We start from the raw sequence: 12,744 nt of genomic DNA, 5'->3' as shown, positions 1-12,744 counted from the left end.
CATTACGACGGTCTATAATGAAGATGTATGTATGTACTGTATGTATGTATGTATGTATGTATGTATGTATGTATGTATGTATGTATGTATGTATGTATCAGGGTTGTCAGACACCTGAAATCAAAATACGGGACAGATGTGCGATCGAGGAAATCAACGGGTTCGTATTCTACCAGTTATAAACTTCGTTTCAAAATGATACGCTTATTATAATTATAATAATTATTGTTGACATCATAGTGCAGTTTATTAATGCATGCCTTAACGTTTATACACAGAGTGAAACTTACAATACCGAGGAAGTTGTCTGCGCGGTTTGGGTCAGGGCCTCTCAAGGTGCATGCACCAGTGCATAGCACTGTGCACGGTGCAAAAGACGACTTCGCTTGGTTGACCAGAGTGTAAACCCCCACTCCTCGATTTGGAGCAATAGCGCTGTCCCTCTCTTTTCCCACGCTTGTCTCGCTCGCTCCGCCTGTCTCCCTCTTCCTCACTTGCTCCGTAGCGCTTCCAATCCGAGCCTAGTTTTGCCGAGCTTAGCCGAGTCGCCCCGAGACGATGCGCTGGTCCCAACGGAGCCGAGTGGGACCGATGCAATGTGCACAGGACCTCTGCGCCTCAGTTTGCACGCGTGAGATTTTGGGCGTTTGAGAGGCCCTGGTTTGGGTCATGTAACTATGCGCGTGTATTCGGGAGACGATGGGTTCGAAACCCACTGTCGGCAGCCCTAAAGATGGTTTTCGTGATTTTCCATTTTACACCAGGCTGTAGCCTGTCTTAAGGCCAAGGTCAATTCCAGTCCTAGATCTTTTCTATCACATCGTTACCGTAAGACCTGCCTCTGTCGCTGAGACGTAAAGCAAATACGAAAACATAGTTTATTTAATTATTCATACCAGTTCTTCCAATTTCAATATATTTTCATTTCTCTGAAATGCAGTTAACAGTTTTTTTTTTTTTGGTCATTCCTCCTTTCATATAAATCTCTGCATAACATTGAAGAAAAACTTACAGAAATGAACAGCTCAGGCCTAATCAATTCAACAGAACATATTTCTCACAGCTGACAATTTCACACGAACATGCTGTGGACTCGGACTACCTCAGGTAGCTGTCCGCTATTGCGCACCTTATTCGCCAGGATGAACAAACCGATAACTGAAAACAGTAAAATGAAAGACAATTTCAAAAATCTACGAACTCACATCAGATAAAGAAACCAAGGAGTGAAGAAATCTATCCTCGTTGAAAGAAAGAATAAAGCTCTTGGTACTTATCAGAGGTGGAAACACTGCCGTATTTTTCTCGGGGTTCAAAATACGGGACAATTGCCGTCCCGGATAGGAACTGTCCGGTACGCGGAAAATTTACCACGAATATGACACTGTCCGGTAAAATTCTGGACGTCTGGCAACCTTGGCAAGTAATGATATGTATGTATGTATGTATGTATGTATGTACAATCGTTCAAAAAGAGAATGAGCGCATGGAAAATTCCTCTCAGGTACACTCTTCTCAGAAACAACTGTCACCCAATGGAATCACTTCACTGGGGCTTCTTTTGGGGATCAATGATGTATCCTTACTCCCCTAATACTTTTAATACCCTGAAGTTTCTACGGTGCCTGGAAGTCGTTCAGTACTTCCTATCTACTTTCATCTGTATGCCTCACTTTGCGCGAAGTTACACTTCGATTTCTTTAATACGTTAACAATTCGAAAACTCTCTCAAGACGTTCTCACGGTTTGATGTTAACAATAATTTGGATACTCAGAAAAACTTCAAGCCTAGAAAAATTGCTGCTAATCGCTTCTTCTTCTTCTTCTTCTTCTTCTTCTCTCCTTGCCGTAAAATGCCATTGACCTTACAGCTGCTCCCTTGAATTCGGAGTCAGCGAATGAGAAGGTCTCTTCGTTGCTGTACCAGCTATTCTGGAATATGTTGTTTCTTGAGATCTTCCCAAGATCTTTCCCACGTAGCATTTAGTCATTTTTTTACAGGCTGGTGGTTGTTCGTTTCTCAAGGCTCGATGAAACAGATGGTTTCTATTTCTTCGGTGGACATGACAATACCATTTCAGTTGGTCAGTATTTTCCTCTGTGATAAAAGCGAAGCCCACTGACCCTCGTACATGTTCATTCTTCTCCCGATCTTGGATGGTCGCACCCAGTGACCAATTCAGTATCTCATTTCAGTAATATGAATTTGGTGATTGTGTCTGGCTAACCTTTCCCATGTCTTGGCACTGTATGTCACTGCGGGTCTCACAACTGACCTATAGATCGTTCCTTTCACTTTAGTCAGCTTTCTTTCTCAAACAGTGCTCCAGTGACAGAAGTCACTGATTCGGTATTTTCCGTCAGCATCTGCTGTCAGCTGGGTGATGAACACAGAATCAAGCTACATACATTCTCCCACCCTTCTTAGAGGCTCATCAGCAAGAAAAATTGTGCATTTTGGACTGATTTGTGATGGATTTGTGAAGTCAGCGAATATGTACCCAGTTAACGTTCTGCTTACTCGCAGTTCACTTGTTTTAAGTAACAGTATCCATCCTTCTACCTCTTCCAATTGATCTCTCGTTTTACTAATCAGTGCAACGAAGCGACGTCTGCTCACAGAATGCTCCATGTAAGATCCTTCACCAGATGTGCGGTATGATATTGAATGACCATACTGAATAACAATGGGGTGAGACTGAGCCTGGTAAACTCTTACATTCACATCGAAACTACGAGGTACTCCAACACTGCTCTTGATATTTGTTGCTGAAGCGGCATTTACCGCTCACTCAATAACCTTTTGGTTCCACAATGCACTCCAAGCCAAATTCTTGGAAACTCGATCATAAGCGTTTTCCAGATCAATGAACACAGCGTGGAACCGTGATTTCCATTCCCTGGCCTTTTCAGTAATGATCCGCACGATCTGAATTGCATCAGTGAATGATTTTCCTCTGGCAAATCCACACTGGACAACGTGGATCCAGATCTTGAATTCAGTACGCGTTCCTGTATCATTAATGTATGTGGTTATCACTATTTTCCGCGATAATTTCCAGGTTCTCTGACATTTACTTTTAAAAATTGGTACAAGGAAGATCTCAAAGAACAGATTGGAGAGGAGGATACCATCCAGTGGCTTGCCGAACAACTCTTGGAGCCAAACTTTCCTTCATGACCGCACATTTTTTAAAACTTTGCAGGAATTTTATGGGGTCTGTTTGCATACCTACCTTAGATCATGTACACCTTTCTCACTATCCCCGCATTAGTCACTTCCGCTATAGGTTCTTATGTTGTTTCACACTTATTTCTCTTTTTGAGATGGACACGTCTCATTTAGATGGTTTTCGGACTACAAATTCCAACGGTTCTTAATCTCAATTTCTTTGGTCAGTAAAGCACCCTGTTCATGATTGATGTTGAAGTCCGTCCTCATGAAGAACAGCGAAGCAGAAACTAGCACGTCGGGAAAGGAGAAAAAATTGATGCAGATGAAAACCTATCTGTGTGAAAACAGCTTTATTAGAAGATGCGGTGGTTCTTCTACTTTTGTGCGTTTCATGTCTTTTCTAGCCTCCTATTTCTGTTATCCACATTATTATTTTAATTTCTACCATTATATACGGTATATGGCTTGATTTTATTGAATATTATTGACTATAGGATATTGTACAGGTTGGGTCTCTCTTCTACAGTTAAATGTAGGGTGTTGATGATAAGAAGGAGAATGAGCCAAAAATGGTCGAGGAGGATGCGCATCTTGTTGCGATGCCTCTAGCAAGCGAAACAAGTCTTACTGCACGTTGATTACTACCATGCAGCTCGACCTTGTTTCACGAGGCGCACTTATCAACAGTCTTCCCACAGACTGCTGCACATTCTGCTCATAGTAACGCTTAAATCGCGTATGTTATGTGTAAATCGTATTTGCATATTTGCATGTTTTGTTTGATTCAAGATATAATATGCCTTTAAGAAATAAAGGTGATTCATAACATTTGGAATCGAATGGCTAAGTTTTATAGTGCCTATAAATGCATATATACGGAATACGCGCATATTCTTGGCGTTTGTGCATATAAAGGCATAACTGAATTTTTATTAGTATTTTGTATAAAACAACATATAATATTGCGTACTGATATTCAAATTGGTACAACAACTCAAAGAAATGAATATGTGAAAATTCCGTTTGCCGCCGGAAGCCTTTATAATGCATTGTTGTTGACAGTCGACAATATTAACAAGAACTTGACAATGTGTATTTGTTTCAGTGGCGTTTTTGTATTCGATTCGGACGTTGGAATCATAGAAAAATAATGCTTTAAGAGACCTGAAGTAGCCGAGAGGAGAGATCCTTCCTCAATATTTGATAGGGACCAACCTACCCGTCCCCAAAGAGTATTCTTACTTACATAGAAGAATTAAAACAGAAACAGCCTGAAACCAAATCATTCCACCATTTTCTTTGTCCCTATAATGGTAGTGTCACTAGAAGGACCTAAACACTAGACCAATATTTTGTAGCTCTAACCTATCTTTGCCGTTCATTTCATCAGATGCAGTTCTGGGTACACACCTGCTGTCTTAGAAGCATACAGTTGTTATGATATGAAATGAAATGAAATGTCGTATGGCTTTTAGTGCCGGGAGTGTCCGAGGACACGTTCGGCTAGCCACGTGCAGTTCTTTTGATTTGACACCCGTAGGCGACCTGCGCGTCGTGATGAGAAGGAATTGTTGATGAAGACGACACATGCACCCAGCCCCCGTGCCAGAGAAATTAACCAATGATGGCTGAAATTCCCGACCCTGCCCGGAATCGAACCCTGGACTCCTGTGATCAAATGCCAGTGCGCTAACCATTTAGCCATGGAGACGGACAACGGCACAGAAAGGGACTGTATTGCAAATTTTATGTACTGTTGCCCTTATTTCAATTTTAATAATTACATATTGTAAATTTACATAAAACCGGGCGAGTTGGCCGTGCGCGTAGAGGCGCGCGGCTGTGAGCTTGCATCCTGGAGATAGTAGGTTCGAATCCCACTATCGGCAGCCCTGAAAATGGTTTTCCGTGGTTTCCCATTTTCACACCAGGCAAATGCTGGGGCTGTACCTTAATTAAGGCCACGGCCGCTTCCTTCCAACTCCTAAGCCTTTCCTATCTCATCGTCGCCATAAGACCTATCTGTGTCGGTGCGACGTAAAGCCCCTAGCAAAAAAAAACAACATAAACATTAATTTCAAATTACAAATCGTTTACCTTCAATTTTTTAAAAGTTATTTTGCGTGTGATAAGTTTTGGAGCGGAGAAAAGCACATAATATTACGTTCCACTCTTTACAAAGTATTTTCGTCTGCTTCCAGTAAGAGGTAAGTATCACGCTTGGCCGTCTGTGACGTCATATGAACCCAGACATCTCATCTTTTGTATGCAGTAGTACAGATCTGAGAGCGATTTTGTCTCTAAGCACAAGTTAGAGATGAGAGAACCTCGTTTAGATTTTAACACCACCTCAGACAAGATATTCCACTAATAGATTAGCGTAGTTGTATGAGATCAAATAAAATGTGAAGCAGGGAGTGTTTCTGAAATATTAATAAAAGGAACATGTCTTCAATGTTGCGATTGATGCTTTCACGGCCCGTACTTATAGACATGACTAGCTGATGTACCCGTGCTTCGCTACGGGATTCTCAGAAAGACTGACTTTGTGGTTTTCCTAACCTGAAATCAACATAGGTCATTACAAAAACGTAAGTATGAATGCTATCATATAAAATACTCGATCAAATGGAAAGCAGCACGTTTTATCACTTTTAACGAACAGAGCTGCGGTTAGATTGCGGTGCCAATCTAATAGTCCAAAGTTCCAGAGCTGGGATGACCAGGCCGCAGATTACCATGAACACTCATCTGCCATTATTCCGTTAAATATGCACACTGTTCATTCCAATCAGTGCCTCAGAGTAGGGATTGAATAGCCCGAATGCTATGATGATCCAGTGTGTTACGTACCAGTTGTATCAGAAAATTTATAAACCAGGGGAATGGCATGCTAAAGAAGAAAGTTATCTAACTCCCCAGCTACTTCCCATCAATATTCAGACAGGCTGTTACACTCTGTACGACTGGGCGAGTTGACCGTGTGGTTAGCGGTGCGCAGCTGTGAGCTTGCATCCGAGAGATAGTGGATTCGAACCCCATTGTCAGCAGCGCTGAAGATGGTATTCCATAGTTTCCCACTTTCACACCAGTCAAATGCTGGGGCTGTACCTTAATTAAGGCCTAAGACACTCCTACCCCTTTCCTATCCCATCGTCGCCATAAAACCTATCTATATCGGTGTAACGTAAATCAAATAAAAATACTCTGTACGCAGCAGTAATTCTATCTACCGGAGGTGAGGGGCAACAGAAGACACAAAGCACATCACGACAAACAATGGTCAATGTAATGTTATTGTTGATCAATGTTATGAGCTTTCTATATTGTAGGCCTTCACTTTTAGTTTTCTTTCGACTCTGTGATTTGTAAACCATAAATTGTAGTTTCTTATTCTCCGACTTTACATACCGATTTTCATTAAATGCTGTTTACCCATTTTCTCGTTACTCGGCGCTGATATGGACTTAGTAACAAAAATCCAAATTCATGAATATCTTTGTGATCATAGTCAGTACGGTAACAATGTATAAGACATGAATAATAGGAAATTTGATACTATATAACCTTAGTTATGTAGCATTCATCGATTACACCTCTAATAAGAAATATTTCAGAATTACATTTTAGGCCTTCCCCTAAACTACCATTTCACTCAGCGTGAATAAAATAATTTACAGCCTAGACTATAGCGACTTATTTCCTGACTTTGCATACCGATTTTCATCAAGATAGGACTACTAATATCAACAATATTTGAGAATTAAATTTTAAGCTTTCCCCTAAACTACCATTTTTCTCAGCGTGAATACAATTATTGATAGCCTAGATTGTAGCAACGTATTCCCCAACTTTGCATACCCATTTTCTTTAAAATACGACCACTAATAAAATAAATAGTTGAGAATTCAATTTTAGGCCTTCTCCTAAACTACCATTTCACTCAGCGTGAGTAAAATGATTTATAGCCTAGATTGTAGAGGCTCATCCCCCGACTTCACATACCAATTTTCATTAGACCACTAATAACATAAATAGTTGAGAATTCAATTTTAGGCCTTCCCCTAAACTACCATTTCACTCAGCGTGAGCAAAATGATTTATAGCCTAGATGATAGAGGCTCATCCCCCGACTTCACATACCGATTTTCATTAAATTCTCTTCAAGCGTTTTCTCGTGATGCGTGTACATACATACATACAGACAGACAGACAGACAGACAGACAGACAGACAGACAGACAGACAGACAGACATTACGGAAAAGTAAAAAGTGCATTTTCTTGTTACTATGGACATGACCGATACAGAAATACCATTATTTTCAAATTCTGAGCTATGTACAGACAAAACTCTTATTTTATATATATAGATATAGGCTTTTGGGCTAATGCCGTGTCGAGAAAATAAGGTGAAATTCTTTACGTTTCGCCGAGAACTTTCTCTATATCATGTCTAGAACCTGACTTCATTTCGGTTTTGGCCGGGGCTATAAGATCAGATGCCCTTCCTGATGTCACGCGATCCTTCAGATGAAAATCTCGACCCATTGCTAAGAGGAACAAATTCTACGTTAACATTAGATACACGAATTGATAACCCAGTATATTAACACTGTTAGCACTGGTTTCATTTACAACACATTTTAACGTACTTTCATAAAAAATAAACTGGGGAGTGTTACACATAAATAAGCTGATATATTTTAAATATAATTTTTAAATAAATATTAAATAATAATATTATCAAAGGAGCCTCCGTGGCTCAAACGGCAGTGCGTCGGACTCTCACTGCTGTATACCGTGGTTCAAATCCCAGTCACTCCGTGTGTGATTTGTGCTGGACAAAGCGGAGGCGGGACAGGTTTTTTCCGGGTACTCCGGTTTTCCCAGTCATCTTTCATTCCAGCAACACTCTCCATTCTCACTTCATAGCATCCATCAGTCATTAATAAATCACTTTGGGAGTGGCGACCGCATCATACTAACAGCCTATATCTGCTTCATTCATTCCATCCCTGACTCGGTCAATGACTAGAAAACAGGTTGTAGGTTTCCATTTTCAATATCATCAAACACACTGATCTATAGCATCAGAGGAATTAATGCAGTTTCTTTGCTTTTTTCTTTTTTAGTGATTTTTATCGGTCTTGTATTCACTAAAACTTGGCCTCTAGGATACTTCAAATAAGGAATAGCGTTTGATTTCAGCTTTCTTCTGGGGATAAACTGAAGTAACTCTGACTTTAAATTATCATATAATCTTCATCTCTGAAATGTTCGGAATAAATCCTTGCATTATTTGTTGAAAACGAACCACGTCTTTTATAAACATGGACCCACGGTTTATTAAGATCTGAGTCTTCAGGGAATGATTTAAACTATATATTTCGTTCCTTTGCATGCCTGCTATTATTTTTCCAACCTACGACGGCGTACCAAACCAGAAATTATTACTGCTTTTTACGTATCACAGAAAATGAACGCACGCTTTATTTTACACCACAGATATGGTGCTACTGTCGTGTATTATTAGCTTCTATCTTCTGCGTTGACAGTGATTCTTATTCTACCTCTAATTCAGGGCCTCTCAGGGTGCATGCACCGGTGCATTACGCGGCGCAAGGTGCAAGGTGCTCCACCATCCGAGACGAGTTGAACGAGCTTAGCCGATTCGCCCCGAGAAAAACCGTTGATCCGAATCGGGCCGAGTAGGACCGATGCACAGTACGCAGAACCTCTGCGCCTCGGTTTGCACGCGTGAGATTTTGGGCGTTTGAGAGGTCCTACTTGGTTCAGCGTGTGGGCCGCGCGTACATCCCAGCTTCCCTTTGCTACCGCGCATCTCTCCCGTGATACGTACTTCCAATTCTATGCACCTTGAAACTGTACTTTTTGGCTTTCTTGTAACCTTCCGAATAACCTCCTTGCCTTTTTGTCGTTGAGGAGCGACTCACTCTGTATATGATTACGGTAACACAAAGTTTGTAAATATCTTTGTTGCAGATTGATCATTGCAACAGACTGTGGGCTCTCGATTCCGGTGTCGTGGATGTGTTTGGCTCATACATCCAGGCATGTCCAGCTAGACTGTTGGTGTTTGATCTCAACAGAGATGTTCTCATCAAGAGATATATCTTTCCACAAAATGTTCTGCAACAGGACTCATTACCTATAACTATCGAAGTTGAAGCAAGTGAGCTATGCAGCGACACCTACGCTTATGTGGCTGATGTTGGCGCATATAAGTTGATTGTCTATCACATGGAGAGCGATAGGTAAGAGTTTTACTTAGTTTTACTCTACTTGTGTTTGAACTCCAGGTGTTACAAAAATGTTGAAACATTACGTTTGGGGATACTTGAAGGTAAAGGGTCGAGCAGCTCGAGTACGCGGTATGTTCGGAGCTGTCAGTGGAGAGGTCGTTCGTTTCGTGTACCATTAGCCAGCAGATCATAAGTGATAGTCTGGCACAGGAACTTGTTAGAGGGGATTTCAATCCAAAAACTGATTGGCAACAAGAGTGGAACAGCGTAGCTCCGATTCAATGCGGACACTGTTCAATTATAAGAATCTTCCAGCTGGCTTTGATTTGCCCCGCAAGACATGGGTAGCCTTCAATAGAGTACGTACTAACCACGGGAGATGTGGATCAATGTTGTTTAAATGGGGTATGAGATCATCTCCAGCCTGTGACTGTGGTGCAGTTAAGCAGACTATCAACCATATTGTCACTGAATGCATTGGAAGGGCATTCGCTGGATCCAGCCAGGACTTTGTGGTGGCTTCTTCTGATGCCATACAATGGCTAGAGAACATAGATCTAACTCTTTGAACCCTTTTGCTTGCATGATGGTTTTCAATGTTATGTGTATATCTTGTAGTGTATATAATATTTTGTGCTGTATATTTAATCTTTGTATTGTTTTGTGTACGTTACCACACGCTAATAATAATAAAAATGGAGAGATGTCATGGAATGACATTAGTAGAAATATAAGCTTGCATGGAGGTTTTAAAAGTAGGAAAGATTATAACATGAATAACTTGGAATTCAATAAGACAAATTCAGACCAGTGACTAACAATTCTTTCTTTTGCAGTATTTTTTGATAACTCTTTTTTAAGATAAGTCTGTCAGCTATGTTCACAATCTTCTAGCTTTACGCTTTAAATTGGATTTTATCTTTTAATATTTTATAATATTTATGAGAGTATTTTAATTCAATTTTAAGTTAATGTCTTACGGATTTCTATCACATTTTAATAATATGCTTAACCCTTCTATGAAGGAATAAGGCATTGCAATTCAGATCAACAGATTATCTTATTCCCATATAGAGTATATGTTCACGTTAGCCGGTGGGTAAATTTTAGATTAGCATTAGGAGCTAAATATTAGGCATCATCATCATCATCATCATAATCACGATCGAAATGCTTGCTTAGTAAGTTTATAGGGTAAGAAATTAGATACTTCCGGAGAAGAGCAAACGATATTTCGAATGAGCGGGCTATCACTAACAGTTAGCGAGATTTCACTTCTGCTATTGCTCAACTCTGTTTTATTCTCTTTTCCTTGGAGCGATCATAGAAATGAATGAAATATTTATTCGCGCAGAAATTTGACTTCCGGATTTAGATGGATCTTGAGAAATAATTCCATAAGCTATAGACACCGAAGATATCGCAACATAACTGTGAGTTATGATATTGTGTGGAGCCACTTTTAGGGATACTTTGGCAGAAGACCTCGACTAAAATATTGTGTTACTTGTGTATGGTAACTGGCCGGAATTTTTAGTACACTCTGTACAACTAAAGAACATGCAAGCAACGCTACATGTAGGACAAAAATAAAGTGAAAAAGGAAATAAATAAGGGAAGATAATTTGTGGAATGAATATAAACATTAATAGGTTAATATTTAATGTAGGTGTTATTAGTCAAATAACTGTAAGAAGGATAACTTAATACAGATATAAAAATGGATTGCAATAAAGGAATGATCTCTGACCCCAGTTATAAGTGATCCAGAACTAGGGAATGGGAGTATTCTCTTCTACTCTTTTCTATTGCAAAGCGTACATGGACGATGATGCAGAGAATGTATTTTATAAATTCATTTCCCACGTTCCTTAATGATTATCGAATTTCTATATTCTAACGACGTGGTACATGTCTATTGCAGGTCTTGGGTGGTGAACAGCAGCGCCTTCTACCCCAACACTAATTATGAAAATTTTGATATCGCCGGCTCCCAGTTCCAGTTACAGGATGGGCTGTTTGCTTTGACACTCAGCCCCATGAGTTCTGGTGGCCGCACGTTGTTCTTCCACAGCCTGGCTAGCAACTGTGAGTCTTCAGTGCGTACATCGGTTCTGAAGAATGCGAGGAGTCAGTCTGGTGGACCCATTTCAATAGATAACCAGGTTCGTAATTGCTTCGGTACTCGTAGAGCCCAGTCGGCTGCAGAAGCCATGGACAGTAGAGGGATCCTCTTCTCTAGTAACTTAACGGAGAATGCTGTCGATTGTTGGAACTGGAACACGCCCTTCAGTCAGCGGCAGGTTGTGAAGAGTGACTCTTTCCTTCAGTTCATTAGTGGAATGAAAGTGATCCGTGGTCCTAATGGAGAGGAATTATGGGCTATCTCCAGCCGATTTCAGAAGATTGCTACTGGAACTTTAAACAGAAGTGAATACAACTTCCACATTCTGAGAGGTTCAACGGAGGCTCTGGCAAGAAGAGGTGGATGCGAGTCGTCAGGTTGGTGGTGGTGGTTTTAACTGAACACTGTATTTGTATCAGAGCGATTGTTGATGCTATGTAACTTCTTCCCGTCGTTATAATAAAATCATAGCATAATTACTCCATTTGTCTGATCGTTACAAGTGTCCGAATTCCAAAACTTCCTGTTCACCTGACCAGTTTTCCCATTTCTAAGATAAGCATGCATCTGAATTTTGTGACTAACAGATTCCTATGAGCCAGTCAAGGTTAAAGAATGGTTGATGAAGAGTCATAGAAGCTTCTGAAATTCAGCGGAACGAAGCAATAATATAAAACCTGTTATGAAAGAGCCAAATGCAAATAGGGGCAAGAAACTACCTCATATGAACAGGAGGTCTCAAATAAACAACTGATCTGTTCAGTGGTCATTGTGGAATATTACAAAAGATAGGAATTACTGTAAATCTCTCTTGAGTTAGATTTCATGAAGCAGATGAAACTGCTGAACACATTCTTCGCGAAAACTAAGCCGTAAGCTGCTCGTCTACTGGAAGAGACTACGCGCGAGTACGAGATGCCGGGACTACAACCGATTTTGATTCGCACGTCTGTTCATTACTGGGATGTGCCTCCATGACTCAGGCGGCACCACGCCGGCCTATCATCGCTGGGTTCGATGGTTCACATCCCGGTCATTTGTGCTGGACGAAGAGGAGGCGGGACAGGTTTCTCTCCGCGTACTTCGGTCTTCTCTGTCACCTTTCATTCCAGCAACACTCTCCAATATCATTTCATCTGTCAGTCATTAATCATTGCCTCAGGAGAGTGTGATAGGCTTC

The 12,744-nt window shown here is 40.7% G+C and overlaps 2 protein-coding genes across 2 annotated transcripts in view; one reads left to right on the top strand and one right to left on the bottom strand.

The window, feature by feature from the left end:
- The window catches only part of LOC136875390 (uncharacterized), a 127,357-nt gene extending 115,309 nt beyond the window's left edge, over positions 1-12,048 (top strand). The window contains exons 9-10 of the mRNA XM_067148942.2: positions 9,180-9,451; positions 11,364-12,048. Coding sequence (XP_067005043.2) covers positions 9,180-9,451; positions 11,364-11,961 — 870 coding nt within the window. The 3' untranslated portion in view covers positions 11,962-12,048. The remainder of the gene's footprint in view (positions 1-9,179; positions 9,452-11,363) is intronic.
- Positions 1-12,744, bottom strand: part of Hasp (Hig-anchoring scaffold protein) — a 1,448,565-nt gene that overhangs the window by 387,445 nt on the left and 1,048,376 nt on the right. The window lies entirely within an intron of this gene.

Source organism: Anabrus simplex, chromosome 6 (genome assembly GCF_040414725.1).
Source record: "Anabrus simplex isolate iqAnaSimp1 chromosome 6, ASM4041472v1, whole genome shotgun sequence".
NCBI classification, from domain to species: domain Eukaryota; kingdom Metazoa; phylum Arthropoda; class Insecta; order Orthoptera; family Tettigoniidae; genus Anabrus; species Anabrus simplex.
This window is presented reverse-complemented; position numbering and strand designations above follow the sequence as displayed.